This window comes from Nothobranchius furzeri, chromosome 12 (assembly GCF_043380555.1).
Source record: "Nothobranchius furzeri strain GRZ-AD chromosome 12, NfurGRZ-RIMD1, whole genome shotgun sequence".
Taxonomy (NCBI): Eukaryota; Metazoa; Chordata; class Actinopteri; order Cyprinodontiformes; family Nothobranchiidae; genus Nothobranchius; species Nothobranchius furzeri.
In genome coordinates, this window is record NC_091752.1 from 44,829,119 (window position 1) to 44,845,131 (window position 16,013).

The following is a 16,013-nucleotide window of genomic DNA, read 5'->3' on the forward strand; positions in this document are numbered from 1 at the left end:
GTGTGAATGGATGAATGATACACTGTAGTGTAAAGTGCTTTGGAGTCCTGACTCTGAGAGGCGCTATACAAGTGCGGGTCATTTATCATTTAGGCAGGTGTCTTAACTCCTCACAACATGGTTGGAACTGTTAAACAGAAGACATGATCACTGGAATTTAGCTTGTGTGAAGCAGTGGGAACCATCATGCAGACACACTGTGGCACCGGGGCAATAAAAGGAAAGGACACAACTGTGTCAGCAGCCCAAAGGAAGGAACTTTGTTTGTGAAAATAAAATCCCAGAGAGGGAGCTGGTTTAGATAAACTCTTACAATAATAAGTTGATGTGTGATGTCACTGAGCTGACTAGGGGGAGGGGTGTGGCCCCAAAAATTTTGTTTCTAAAATTCAGATTTATGGAAAAGCTAGCTGTTTTTCAGTGACTTGCTGTTAAAAAGGTGGTTTCCTGTGCTAGGTTATTTAGGTTGTTTTTGTTCCTGTGTTGATTGATGAGTTTTGATGTTTTTGCATTAGATCATCTTAAATAATTGAGAGATGAACACTTGGCTTGTATCTTATTAATTTATGGTACATTATGGTTTATTTCATGGGTGAGCTGATTAACACAGAAAGTAAACATATGATTAAATGTACCTGTGCTGTTTTAGTATATGAACATGTTTAATCAGTAGGGGGAACGTAGCTCCATCAAAACCTGATAGTTATCTAGAATAATGTTTCACCGACCAGCTTTCAGCTGTTTACTACCATCTATCAGCTCTGGGAGAAGTGGGAATTCACCTCTGATCCACAAGGGGGCGATGTTTCTACTTGTTACAATTTATTCTACTTAGACACCTCAAAGAAGAGGAAGTACAGCAGCTGTTTGTCCCTTCTCGTTGAGTCCGCGGCTCTTTCCTGTCCCGTTTGGTCTTTTTAAATCTTTATTAACGGGAACAATCATCGTTCGTCATGTCGGAGGATCTGCGCGCTGACCTGGAGAAATACCTGCAGAGTCTAAACATCCGGACGAGCTGCGTGGATCATCCTCCGGTAAAACCGAAACCAGCAAAGAAGTGTTCCGGGAAATGAGAATGATTTAAACTACTAAACTAGAAATGAGTCTGGATATCAGAGAGAAACTGCGGCAGGAGGAAGCACCGAACGCCATTATTGCGTGAAACACAACTGAACCCTACCACAGTACCTGAAATACCTAAAATACATCTGCCTTTTATAAAACTTTAAACTTGTAAAACATTTTCATCTAAACCGGGCCCAAACCTTCAGCTGCGGGATAGTTGTTCAACATTTTGATTCAGAAAACTTGCAGAAATATAATTCTTTATCTATCTATCTGTCTATCTGTCTGTCTGTCTGTCCTTATGCAGTTATGTGTGTAGGGAAGCAAATGGGTAACACAATCCTAATAATTAAGCTTTAGCAGAAATGCTTTTTGTTTTACAACAAAACTGCCAGTTATGAGTCACAAAATGATATGAATAAGTCCTGCAAACTGCTTTTTCATTTTCTTCTTTATCATTGCTCATTATGTGACTTAATGGGAAAGATAAAGAAAAGGACATTTAAGATTAAATTTTCCAACAACACTGGCAAATTGTAATACAATTTAAAGTGACTGTGTGTATTTTCCCTGTCAATAGGGGGCAGTACATACCTAAATCACTGCAAGCAAGAGGTATTTCTGTGTTTGATTAAGACCTTACCAATAGAGGGCCATAGGAAGCCTAAGTCATGTCCATTTACTTCCGGACCATGGGTCCCTGGAAGAATAAAAAATGAATGTAAGTCAATGGGGCTAAAAACAAACAAACAAAGCAGTTCATGTCTTTCTGCTGTGCATGAGTGCATCGTTATCAAAGTATGTTTACTCAAAAACCACAGAAGAAGAGGTGAGCTTGTCACGTGACATAATCAAATAAATTGACTTGCGTTGGAAGCGGTTAACAAAGAGCACAGTGTGGGAGCACTTTATTCTTGGTAAAGTGAATACAGTGAGCCCCACATTGAAGCACTGAGCCTGGCAAAATGTTGAAATGAACCGAGACCAGCAACAGGTCAGTCTCTGCCATGATGCTCCTAATTGTAGGGTGGCCATACGTCCTCTTTTCCCCGGACATGTCCACTTTTCACTCTGTCCGGGGTATCGGGGGGGGGGGGGGGGGGGGGGGGGGGGGCGTTTCCTACATTGATCAAAATGTCCGGTTTTTCATCCAGAAGCAGGGATATAGTTATGGGGGGCTAGATATCTTTCAGGGAAAGATCCAGTTTCTGCCTGAATTAAAATATTTATGGACTCTCAGCGTAGCGGGATGCTGTTGAGCGGAGAGGACGCAGAGCGCTGATCGTTGGTGCGCCCGCTGTGTCCGGCGCACGATACATTCTCAAGGTGGCGCAACAAAACTATTATTAACACATGATCGTTCAGATCTGTTTATATCCTCTGTCTTTTAATCGTTCCTGACGCGCTTCGCTCATCGTGTGCTGCGGTGATTTCACCTCACTGACGAAGCATCGAAACGCGTACCGCGCTTTGCGGTCAGGAGATCCCTTTGATCTGCGTAGTTCAAAAGTAAGTGATGAGGTGAAAAAGTAAGAATCCAGGCAGCAGTTTTTCTGGAGAGTTTAGAGGAGATGCAGGAAGATGAGAGACAGACAGGACAGGAAATAGTTAAATAAAAACAAGAAAACGAAGCTTGAAAGTAAAATGTAGGTAGATTTATCTCCACTACACGATTTCTAAAACAGTAAGTTATACACATGTAATATTTATGCATCTGATACAATTCAGATCACCTTCAAAACTCAGTCACACACCCAGGGCCGTTTCAAGACATTTTGGGGGCCAAGGCAAAACGGACCCCCCCCCCCCCCCATCACTGGGTTCCCCCAGAAGCCTCTGTGTAATTCATACCCTGTCCAGGAGAATTAATGATACAGCGTTTGTAAAAACACCTCAGACATTATTGTCATGTTCTAATATTGTCCGACGATAAACAAATTTTTGGACACGCTGTCATCTGTTTCTTTTCTAAACTCACAAAAATCTGTCAGTAACAAAACCATTTGAAAGCCTCTATTTGTGGATTCTCTCAAAGTTTCCATGGAGTCCATGACAGAAATGTTTTTATCATTGATCCCATCATCTAATGTCACAGCTGAAACAAGAATTCTTAATAATCTGTGCACAGGAAGCGTACCGATGCTGTTGTAAAACAAAAGAGCAGCAGAACACAAATATTTATATTTTAGAGGAAAGAATCAGGGCACGTGTGAAGTTTTAGTTGTTTTACACTTTTACATCAGTAGGCGCCCAAGTTGACTCACTTCTAGTGTTTAGCGTGAATTGGGCAGCGGCCTGGGATGGTTTCAAAATTCCCGGCCTGAATTGATGTCCCCGTCCGCCCCTGCCAGGGAAAGAAGCAATAATCGTTTAAATTACAAAATCTCCTCCTCTCTTCTATGAGGTAAAGTTACAGACTCCAGCTTTAAGTCATAGTGAGCAATGATAAAGGAGAAAATTAAAAAGCAGCTTGGAGAATAACTTTTTCATTTTATTTATGAGTCAAAATGAGCAATTGTATTGAGAAAATGAAAGACCATTCCTGCTAATGCTTAATACTTTGGATTTATGTACATAATTGCTTCCATACATGGGTACTTTCAGAAAATGTAATTATTCTAAGTTTACTATCCAAATTTATTTAAACCCTAAATAATCTCACTGTGTGTCTATACTGTCATTTAAATAAGCTCAGAAATAGTTTTAATATAAAGATGTTTTTTGCATCTAATCTGGCAGAACAAGTTTAAGAAATGTGTATAATTAGACACACAGAGCACTTAGATTTATGTGTGATAATTATTTGTTTATATACAAAAGTGTTTTTCTGGATTTAGTTTTTCTCAGTTGCTAAAGCACAATTCCTGAAACCTTGTTCCCTTTTCTCAAAACATGCAACACAAAACCTCAGCTTCAAGCACGATTTACAAAACCTCTCATTCCTCTTGCATTATCAAACTCTCGCTTCTAAACAGTTTTACCTGTGCTCAAAATCAAACACTACTCTCAAATCATGAACAAATTGCTCACAATTACACTATCAAGCAGTCGGTAAACAATACACTAATAAATAGAAAGCACAAAGTTCAGGGCCATACAATTTGTTTATTGAACCATATGCAGCCTGCAATCCATTGTGCTACAGTGTTCAATGACAATGGAATAAAAACATACAATGAAAAACAAAGGACTAAATATGTCATCAATGGGCCTCGTCTTGTCTTTGGGCAGGGTCAGGCCACAGTACTTCATCGATGTCACATACAACATTTTCCCTCCTGAGGCAACGGGGGGAAGCCTCTGTTGTGCCGTATCCGGCCTCGACATGATTCCTCACCTATATCGCCACAGGCTAAATCCATGGCTTGCAGCAGATTTACTCTGATGTAGGGCTGTCTATCATACACTTTCCATCTCCAAGAGGGAAAAAACTCCTCATTCGGATTCAGGAAAGGCGAGTATGGAGGGAGGTACAGGTTCATAAACTGCCCATTGATGATGAACCATTCCCTCACCTGAGCAGCTCGGTGGGAACTGACATTGCCCCACACTGTTACGTAGGTTGGGATGGGACCCAGCTCTTCACCCTGCTGCTCAGATAATGCATCTCTTAGACTGACAAGAAATCTGAGGAGATGCTGGGTGTTATAAGGCCCCGATGTAACATAATGATGTATGACACCATGGTTGCTGATAGCACAGATGGTGACATTGCCACCTCGTTGACCAGGGACTTCAACAATGGCCCGCAGTCCTATAATGTTTCTGCCTCTCCTTCTCCTCTTCTGAAGATTGAAGCCTGCTTCATCAACAAAGATGAACTCATGGGGTCTGTCCAAGGATTCCAAGTCAAATATTGTCTGTGTAGAAATACAATATAGAATTGTGTACGTTGTACAAAGTCAGCGCTATGCTGTAGAGTACAATTAGGAATAGTGTAAACACTTCCGATTTATTCAATTCAATTCAAGTTTATTTATATAGCGCCAAATCACGACAAGAGTCGTCTCAAGGCACTTCACATAATAAAAATTCCAATTCACAGTTCATTAAGCCAATCAGAAATAATGTGTCCTATATAAGGAACCCAGCAAATTGCATCAAGTCACTGACGAGTGTCAGTGACTATACAGCAATCATCATACTAAGCAAGCATGCAGCGACAGTGGAGAGGAAAACTCCCTTTTAACAGGAAGAAACCTCCAGAGAATCCTGGCTCAGTATAAGCAGCCATCCTCCACGACTCACTGGGGATCGAGAAGACAAAGCACGCACGCACACACACACACACACACACACACACACACACACACACACACACACACACACACACACACACACACACACACACACACACACACACACACACACGTGTCTACAGTTCTATTGTGATGTCTTAGTAAATATTCTATTTGGTGAGAAACTTTATTGTATTTATCCTAGTGGATCTCTAATTAAACGGGTAAACTAGTAGTAGCACATCCAACGTCAAGGAAAGCAAAAAGCTATTATCAGGAGAGGGAGAATGTTTAAGTAGTTAGCAGCAGTGTGCTTGTCGATGGATTGCACTCGAGTAATGTCTTTCATATAGTATGCGTTGACAATCTGGATTACTGTAAACGTGTCTGGATGTACACTTACTTGCACATACTGAGCTCGCTGTTCTTTCACCCTTGGCAAGTTGCACTCAAAAGGTACTCTGTAAACTTGTTTCATTCGCAGCCTGTCACGACTGAGGACACGGTTAATTGTGGAAATGCTCACACTGTCGATTCGCTGGAACTGTGTGTTGTCTTGTATCACTCACTCCTGGATTTCTCTGAGTCGTATTGTGTTATTTTGAAGGACCGTGTCCACTATATTGGTCTCCTGCTCCTGCGTGAATATAGCAGTCCTTCCACCCGCACGAGGCATCCTTGCAATTCTATAAATAGTAGATATGCAGTTACAAATACATTTACGCAGTGCAATACAGGGATGAGTCTAGCAAATGGCTATTGGAACAGCTGCATATACAATGTAGTAGAATAAACTATACCTGTTCTCTTCTCTGAATGTCCTTACTATGTAGGACACAGAAAATCGGCTCAAATTGGGTTGCACTTTAAGTTCTGCTTCCCTCATTGTCAGCCCATGGACAACAACATGGTCTATGGTTGTTGCTCGGATTTCATTTGATATTTCCACTCTTTGTCTAGCTCTTCCTCTTCATCCTCCTCTTTCTTGCCCTCCTCCTCATCCCCCACCTCGCATACGCACCCGTCCTCGTCCTCTCACATGAATTCTTCTATCCATTGTCACACTTTCTCATTCCCACCCTCACCAACCTGCTTGCTCTCTGAACTTGCTTGTAATGGTTGTCACATCATTTGAAACAAGTGAAATCTATTTGACTGATTGTGTTCAATCAATGACATTTGTGCTCTTGTTATGGGTAAATGTGTGCCACTTGTGTTTACCAGTATGGACGACATGCACATTAGAGTGGAGAATGTTTTAAGAATGAGAATGCGTTGAGAGTTTTGCTAAACCGTGTGAGATTGTTTAAGGTTTTGACAACAGGCTCAACAGTTAGCTTAATGAGTTCAAGCAACTGAGAACTTTCTTCAGTCAATGGATTTTAGTGTTTTTGCAACTGAGAAAAACTGTAATAAACTGTGTGCTGCCCCTCCTGAACCACTAGAGAGAGCCAGACATCAATGCAGCAGTCAGCTGAAGGTTGAACATGAATTCAAATAGAGTCACAGGCAGAAGTAACATCAGGTTTGGTTTTGTGGGTCATAACTTTTCACTTACGAGACAATGACCACTCTTTCTCCTCCCCCCTGCAGGTGTTCACAGTGGAGGAGATGATGCCGCACCTGCAGGATGTGAGTGGCGCCGTCACTAAGAACCTCTTTCTGAAGGACAAGAAGAAGAAAGGTCTGTGGCTGGTGTCAGCTCGCCACGACCGCCAGGTCAGCGCATGCTTCCTTCTCTTGGCCTCTCCTCTTAAAGATGAAACACACCTGTACACCTGAAATAAGCTTGTCTGCACGTCTGCAGGTGAACCTGAACGACCTTGCCAAAAAGCTTGGGGTTGGGAGTGGAAACCTGCGGTTTGCTGATGAGGCGATAATGCTGGACAAGCTGAAGGTACGTAAATACATTTTATTTATAAAGCACTTATCACAGAACAGAAAATCACAAAGGGCTTCAGAAAGATCAACGAAACAAACCGTTAAGTCATCAAATCAAAGCAACTAAATATCATCATGCTAATAAGAAATGACCCGCTTTTGTGTAGCATCTTTCAGAGCCATAAGACTCTTTACAGTACAGTGAATCATTCAGGATAATTAAAATCAGAAAACACAAAAGATTTAGAAATTTTAAACAAAAGAGTAAAGTCATAAAATTATAAAATGATCATAAAAATCTAACTACAAAAATATCATAAAACAACCGAAAGATAAATAGTCAATTGAAATAAAAAAACACAAAAGATTAAAGTAAAAGCAGCTTTAAATAAAAGGATCTTCTGTTGTTTTTGTGTCCAGACTGTCAATATTACATAAGGATAAAGGAAGATTATTCCAGAGTCAGTGCTCTTCTGTTTGCTCCAGTTAGGAGCCTCGCTGCAGAGTTCTGGACCAACTGAAGGCGGTCAAGGGCTTTTTTGTTAAACCGTGAGAAGTGTGTTACAGTAATCTAGAGGGGAGGAGAACCATTTCTAGAACCATTTAACTAATTGGCATAATGACCTGAACTCACTGCACAGATGAGTAGGGTCAGTTGGAATGTTAACTTTGTGATGTCTTGAGACGACTGGTTGTTATTTTTCACTTTACAGTAGATGAAAAATAAATACTTGTAGATCATCTTTACAAATGCATTTTAGGTATGCGATTTTAGTTTTAGATCAGAATCAGCTCCTTTAAAAATCCAAGACCATGGTCTTGAGTCGGAAAAGGGAAAAATGCCTTCTCCAGGTCAGGGATGAGGTCCTGCCCCAAGTGGAGAGTTTAAGTATCTCGGGGTCTTGTTCACGAGTGAGGGAATGATGGATTGGGAGATCGATAGGTAGATTGGTAATGCAGGCATTGTCCGTCGTGGTGAAGAGAGAGCTGAGCTGGAAGGTGACACTCTCAGTTTACCGGTGGATCTACGTTCCTACTCTCACCTATGGTCACAAGCTTTGGGTAGTGGCCAAAATGAGTTTTCTCCGCAGGGTGTCTGGGCTCTCCCTTAGAGATAGGGTGAGAAGTTCGGTCATCTGGGAGGGGCTCAGAGTAAATCTGCTGCTCCTCCACATCTGGAGGAGCCAGCTGAGGTGGCTCCGGCATCTGGTTAGGATGCCTCCTGGACGCCTCCCTGGTGAGGTTTTCCAGGCACGTCCAACCACAGGAACACCTAAAGGAAGACCTAGGACATGTTGGAGGGACTATGTCTCTCGGCTGGCCTTGGGATTCCCCTGGAGGAGCTGGCCCCAAGTGACTAGCGAGAGGAAATCTGGGCCTCTCTGCTAAGGCTGCTGCCCCTTCGGATCAACCTCACATAAGCAGTGGAAAAATGGATGGATCTTAATTTTTATTCTGTGTCCCGATTCTCTTCTCAGGTGGGTCAGGGATGTGCGACGGCTCTCGCTCTGCTCTTTGATAAGGATCACAGTGTGAAGTTTGTCCTGGATCGGGACCTGGTAGAAGGAGGTCACCAGATGGTCTACTTCCACCCAATGACCAACGCTGCCACCATGGGGCTTCGACCAGATGACCTGCTACACTTCCTCAAAGAGACGGGACATGAACCTGTCCTGGAGAGCTTTGAGTGAGACGGACTTGGGTCTAATCTGGAAATAAGTGTCCTTCAGGTTCTTCTCTGAGCATGACTTGAGATACAGCTTTGAACTACAGTGGGGCAAAAAAGTATTTAGTCACCCACCGATTGTGCAAGTTCTCCCACTTAAAATGATGACAGAGGTCAGTAATTTTCATCATAGGTACACTTCAACTGTGAGAGACAGAATGTGAAAAAAAATCCATGAATTCACATGGCAGGATTTTTAAAGAATTTATTTGTAAATCAGGGTGGAAAATAAGTATTTGGTTAATAACAAAAATTCAATTCAATACTTTGTAACATAAGCTTTGTTGGCAATAACAGAGGTCAAACGATTACTATAGGTCTTTACCAGGTTTGCACACACAGTAGCTGGTATTTTGGCCCATTCCTCCATGCAGATCTTCTCGAGAGCAGTGATGTTTTGGGGCTGTCGCCGAGCAACACGGACTTTCAACTCCCTCCACAGATTTTCTATAGGGTTGAGGTCTGGAGACTGGCTAGGCCACTCCAGGACTTTCAAATGCTTCTTACGGAGCCACTCCTTTGTTGCCCGGGCGGTGTGTTTGGGATCATTGTCGTCTTGGAAGACCCAGCCACGTTTCATCTTCAAAGCTCTCACTGATGGAAGGAGGTTTTGGCTCAGAATCTCACGATACATGGCCCCATTCATTCTGTCCTTAACACGGATCAGTCGTCCTGTCCCCTTAGCAGAAAAACAGCCCCAAAGCATGATGTTCCCACCCCCATGCTTCACAGTAGGTATGGTGTTCTTGGGATGCAACTCAGTATTCTTCTTCCTCCAAACACGACGAGTTGAGTTTATACCAAAAAGTTCTACTTTGGTTTCATCTGACCACATGACATTCTCCCAATCCTCTGCTGTATCATCCATGTGCTCTCTGGCAAACTTCAGACGGGCCTGGACATTCACTGGCTTCAGCAGCAGAACACGTCTGGCGCTGCAGGATCTGATTCCCTGCCGTTGTAGTGTGTCATTCACCAGGTCCCCCCGTGTGGTTCTGGGATTCTTGCTCACCGTTCTCATGATCATTTTGACCCCACGGGATGAGATCTTGCGTGGAGTCCCAGATCGAGGGAGATTATCAGTGGTCTTGTATGTCTTCCATTTTCTGAGAATTGCTCCCACAGTTGATTTTTTCACACCAAGCTGCTTGCCTAGTGTAGACTCACTCTTCCCAGTCTGGTGCAGGTCTACAATTCTTTTCCTGGTGTCCTTCGAAAGCTCTTTGTTCTTGGCCATAGTGGAGTTTGGAGTCTGACTGTTTGAGGCTGTGGACAGGTGTCTTTTATACAAATAATGAGTTCAAACAGGTGCCATTAATACAGCTAAAGAGTGGAAGACAGAAAAACTTCTTAAAGAAGACGTTACAGGTCTGTGAGAGCCAGAGATTTTCCTTATTTGAAGTGACCAAATACTTATTTTCCTCCCTGATTTACAAATAAATTCTTTAAAAATCCTGCCATGTGAATTCATGGATTTTTTTTCAAATTCTGTCTCTCACAGTTGAAGTGTACCTATGATGTAAATTACTGACCTCTGTCATCATTTTAAGTGGGAGAACTTGCACAATCGGTGGCTGACTAAATACTTTTTTGCCCCACTGTAAGTAAAATAAACTTTTCTCACGTGGCATAAAGATCCCTGAAATCACTTCATAGATGTTCCAAAACCACCAAGATGTTGGAGGAACTTTGTGGAGGCTGCTGAAGTGACTGGGTTTTCTAATTTTTTACAAAAGTAAGCCACACAGCCTCAATTTTTCTGAGGAACTAATCAAATGACAATTAGATACAAACATTGATGTAAAATCAGTGGGTCAGAAATGGTCAGATATGTTTTAACTTTGTTTACAAACAGTAGTGACAATAAAAAGCTGCACATGAAGGTTCCCTCCATTGTGTTTGATTCTTTCCTGTGTTTGTCCAGTAAAACGTAAAACTCAGCCTTGTTCAGGGAAGCAAAGGCAGGGTAATTAACACCTATAATGACAGCTATGATGGAATGATGAGATGTATAGATGTAAGTACCATGAAGCCACACTGCTGAACCTGGTCTCAGAAGAACAATGTCTCACACGTTTCAGGTTTTAATTCACTTGTCAATGCTTCATTAAGAGGTGAATCGGTTTAGATCAAGTCTAAACCCAGAGAGGATTTTTACTGCGCTGTATTCAGCGTCCCTCTGCACACCTGGGGGAGCTAGGGTTGAGGCAAGCACTTAACTCAACAGACTCGGTTTGGTTTTGCTGTCAATAGCAAGGCATTTACAGGTGCTTCAGTACGTTGGTCTTGTTTCCTCATCGCGTGCCATCAGTAGCGGATGATTTCATTTTTCATTTCATTCAATTTATTTATAAAGCCCCTTCTGCGACCAATGCAGATGCCCAAGGTGCTGAGCACAGCACAATAAAAACATAAAACCATCAGAATAAAATATAACAATCATAAAACCAACATAATTAAAAGAGGAGAGTAAAAGCAAAAAATAAAATCCTGAAAAAGATTGAGGCCGGGGCATCGAAATCGGGTAAAATTTGCTAATCCTGAAAAGCCTTGACAAAAAATGGGTCTTAAGGCGAGTCTTAAAAAAACCCCAATGAGGGTGACTGATGCACCACCAAAGGCAACTGGTTCCAAAGTGCAGGTGCCAACACAGAGAATGCACGGTCCCCCCGTGACCTGCACTTAGTGCGTGGAACGATCAACAGCTCCCTGCCGGCTGAGCGAAGGGCCTGCGAGGGGGCATGTCTATGCAAAAGGTTGCCAAGGTATGCTGGAGCTGTTCCGTGTAAGGCCCTGTATGCCAGCACCAAGACCTTGAATTTAGCCCTGTATTGTACAGGCAGCCAATGAAGGGATGCCAACACAGGGGTGATATGCTCCCTGCGCCTAGTGCCTGTCACGAACCTAGCGGCTGAGTTTTGTACTAACTGCAAGCGTGCTACCGCACCCTGACTAAGGCCGGCGTACAGTGCATTGCAGCAGTGATAAGTCATAATCTGCAACGTTATTTTTGTTTCTATTTTTGGCAGAAAGTCTTCTTCCACTTGTAAGTAGCGATCACGCCTTGTTTGTGCTCTGTTCTTTTGCAGTCAGACTTGTTCCATTCCAGTGTATCTTCTGACAGCTATCTGCTGCTTTACCCTTACTGGGCTCACTCCTGATTGGTGTGCCAGCAGAATAGTGAAGGCATCATTTTGATCTGGATATTTTTATTAGGAATGGACAATATATCGGCATGTTGGCCAATGTTAGTCATTTTTCAACATATCGGTATCAGTCCGATAAATAAAACCGGGCCGATATTAACAACTGATTTTTTTTCCATCTTGTCTCCATTTGTTTGCCTGCTTCAGAGGGAGAGGGGGGTGGTGTGTATTTGTTTAGTCATGTGAACGATGAACCTAATCATCTCAGAAGTGTAAATATGTGTGGTGTGTGTACATAATAATGTAAATTCAGCTTTAATAATTTTCATTTAGCTGATTTTAAAAGCATTAATGTCAGCATATCGATATCTGTTATCGGCCATAACAGTGATATTAATATCTGTATCGGCCCAAAATGTGCATACCGGTTCATCCCTAGTTTTTATTTCAGCTGAATGTTCAAGTTGAATCAAAGGGCTACTAACATAAATGTGTGATCATGTCTTTTATGACACTTTTTAATATCACAGTCGTTTTCACTGGTGCACTGGTGGCGGATATGATACGGAACAGCCCTAGCTTCAGACTTTAAAGCACTGGAAGAGGAACACCTTTACAAAGGAAAACGTGGAAGAATAAAATTTACAAACGCATCCGAAATTGTTTCTGAGTTCAAGAGATGGATGTTCAGACTTCTCTGGCAGGAGACTTCAAAATCAAACTCAGCACAGAAACACTGAAGAACCCGGAGAGTCAAACCCAAAACCAAACCCAGGGTAAAAAGATTCTGTGAATGTGGTGTTGACTGTGTGGAGGTGGATCCGTGTGTCAGAGGTGACTCTGTAGAAGGCCAGCAAGACAGTCCACTTATGGGCCATTCCCATCTGTACCGGGTCGGCCCGGGCCGGCTAGCCCCAGTCGGCCCCAGCCTGGCCCGGTTGATTCCACACATCCTTGTCTTAAGCCCATGTGGGCTGATTCTACCCACCAATCAGAGGCTTGCTCTGATGGAAAGGTGTGAATTTGCTGTCAGCAGTGGGTGTGTTGGCCCTGGTCAGCCTGAAGCAGACCCCCTCGAGAAGAGGGCTGAGAATGAGCCTTGGTTGGCCCGGGAAAATACCAGGCCACCCAGATATGTAAACAGCCTACGCTACCCGGCCCGGGTCAGTGAAACATCTTAGTCACCAGTTTCAAGATGAGAATCTTTACATTCTGTCTCAATGTGTGAAAGTTGACATCATTCACACCTGCCACTGCTAAAATCATGCACACTGTGCACTTTTTGACTTATTTTCAGCCAATTTTTTTTCTCGTGTGAGAATTTTTGAGATTGGCCGAGTTTTGCATCATTTAGTAGAAACGGTGTAAAGAGAAGTGATTAACACCTCACAGTAAGCTGCTGATCAGCAATCGTGTGGTTGCACAAAAATTTATTTTTTACAAATTCTGGTCATTTGGCTCATTTGCTTTATAATTTCTTCTAGACATTTAGATTTATCATAAAAGGTTAAACATCATTGGTTCTGTTTGGTTCGAGCAAATTTCCCCACTGAGGGATTAATAAAGTTTATTTTCAATTTTGTTCACATCAGCCATAAACAACTCCATTGTTTCAGAATTAATTTAATTATTTGATTTATATTTATTTTTAATTAGCTAAACACATCAGTTTCAAACTTTAAACCAAAAGCTGTTCTGCAGAACTCTACAGGTTGCAGGCACTTTTCTAAATGAAGATTTTAATATGATTGTTTAAAACATTCAGTTTGTTAAAGTTATCAAATCAAATAAACAGCTTGTTGGTTTCAATTAAAATTTCATGTAAAGATTGTTTTCCTGGTTCCATTTTTGACAGAAACTTTTTTTTATTAGTGAACATCAATCACATTACATTGTAACAACAACCAAAACTCAACAAAAACAAAAAGAACAATTCAGTAGATAAACCAAAACCTTATAACTAGGCCATTAGAAATATTCTAATCAGCAGAAACAACCGGATTTATAAGATTAACAAGACACGATAAAGAAATAAAAATAAAATAAATACAATATTAATATGAACACTACTAATAATAACACAATACTAATAATACATATTTAAAGACAGAGGACCTTAGTTCACAGGATCTTCACTAAATCTGACAAGTGTAACAGCCTGTACAGTCTTTACTTTTTTAAGAGATTTGCAAAATAGCAAAAAATCGTTTTGGAAAAAAGGAAAGTTTGGCTTCACTTTCATAAAACAGCATTTGTGAATAAAAAATTTCCCAAAAATTATCAAATTGTTAACAATGAATTGAATCTGATTATTTTTTTCTATACACCCAAATTGAATAGTATTATATGTGAATAAGGGGATATTGTAACTCTTTTGGAATAAAAGCCAATTGTATAAATCTAACCAAAATGTATTTACCGATTTGCAATCATAGAAAAGGTGTTTCTGAGTTTCAATTTCACTATTACATAGGACACATAAATTATCTTGTATACTAAATCTGATATTTAAAAATTCTTTACATGGATATATATTATTAATCGTTTTAAAGTGAACTTCCTTCATTTTGGGGAGAAGAGGGTAAGAAAGAAACTCTGTTCTTATGACTTTAGTATCTATAATTGAGAAAATCGGAGAAAGAACTTTCCTTCTGACAGGAATAGGGAATAACTTGTCTGACAAGACTGCTCTTAGGTAAGAGTTATTACATTTACGGTCTGTAAAACTCAAATCACCTATAGATAATTTAGGAAGCTTAGGTGTATTTGTTCCATGTTGAATACTTTGACTGACCATCTGGCCAACAGCTGGAGAAATAGCCTTTATAACTCTAGAGTATTCCGTTACAGAACAGTCTATGTTATACTTAATTTTGAACTCAGTATGCTCCAGAAACTTACCCTTACTGTCCATCAGCTGCATTATGGTCCAAACTCCTTTATCCATCCAACTTTTATAATATATCGATTTCCGTTTATACAGAACAAATCTGTTATTCCATATAGAGGAGGAATGTGGGCTAAAGTTTTGCGAGTAGATCATTTTCCAGTACATCAACACTTGTTTAATATAGTTAGAAAGTTTGATGGGTAATTTAAGAGGATCGAAATCACATTTTAACAGAAAATCTATACCTCCAATCTTCTCAAACAGAAATGAAGGAATACAGAACCAGATAGAATCTTTCTTAATTAAAAATTTTTTTAGCCATTGTAATTTAATAACTCCATTTATTACTTCAAAGTCAATGACTTTCAGACCTCCTTCTTCTATAGGTTTTACTAGATCGTTTTTTCCTAATCAAATGTTGTTTATTATTCCAAATAAAGTCATATTGTGTTTTATTTATTCTCTTAACATATTGGTCAGGGATAGCTACTGAAAAAGCAGGATAGATTAATCTAGATATACTCTCCATTTTTGTTAAGAGTATTCTACCAAAAATTGATATATGTCTTTGGAGCCAACTACTTAAAATCTTTTGATTTTTATTAATTATTGGTTGGATATTGTTATCCACTCTCTCCTTAAAGATTTTATTAATCTTCATACCCAAATACTTAATTTCATTCTTAATAGGGATATCGCAAATATGAAACTCCTCAGTATCATGAATTGTTAATATTTCACATTTGTTAGCGTTCAACCTTAAACCTGAGGCTTGTGAATTTTTGACGGAAACTTTTGCAACAAAAGTCACTTCCTTATTTGGCTTCAAAACAGACAAACACTTTGTGCTGTGTTTGTTTGTGAAAACAGTTTCTGGAGATAAAATCACATTGGCACCATCAGGGAGCAGGTGGGATCATTAAGGCTCGAGTCTATGTGGATGTTCTAGGAAACACCTGTTGCTACTGAGGGTTACTGGCCCTTTAAGAAATCCAGGAAGTGACAGGGAGCAGGCATCTGGTGGGAAGGAAGGAGGGGAGGGGCTTGTAGAGGAAACAGGTGTGTGA

The 16,013-nt window shown here is 40.8% G+C and overlaps 1 protein-coding gene across 1 annotated transcript; it reads left to right on the forward strand.

Annotated features, from left to right (window-relative positions):
- The first annotated feature begins 831 nt into the window (after nucleotides 1-831).
- On the forward strand, nucleotides 832-9,036 carry prorsd1 (prolyl-tRNA synthetase domain containing 1). The gene is made up of 4 exons (XM_015940633.3): nucleotides 832-1,034; nucleotides 6,897-7,022; nucleotides 7,111-7,200; nucleotides 8,663-9,036. Exons 1-4 carry the CDS (start codon nucleotides 954-956, stop codon nucleotides 8,873-8,875), a joined length of 510 nt encoding a protein of 169 aa, XP_015796119.1. The 5' UTR covers nucleotides 832-953; the 3' UTR covers nucleotides 8,876-9,036.
- The last annotated feature ends 6,977 nt before the right edge of the window (nucleotides 9,037-16,013 follow it).

Excerpts from the sequence above, each read along its gene's own strand:
- prorsd1 (XM_015940633.3), top strand. The coding sequence starts at position 954 with ATGTCGGAGGATCTGCGCGCTGACCTGGAGAAATACCTGCAGAGTCTA. Across the intron at positions 1,035-6,896 it reads GCTGCGTGGATCATCCTCCG|GTGTTCACAGTGGAGGAGAT; the intron begins GTAAAACCGAAA and ends TCCCCCCTGCAG. Across the intron at positions 7,023-7,110 it reads CAGCTCGCCACGACCGCCAG|GTGAACCTGAACGACCTTGC; the intron begins GTCAGCGCATGC and ends GCACGTCTGCAG.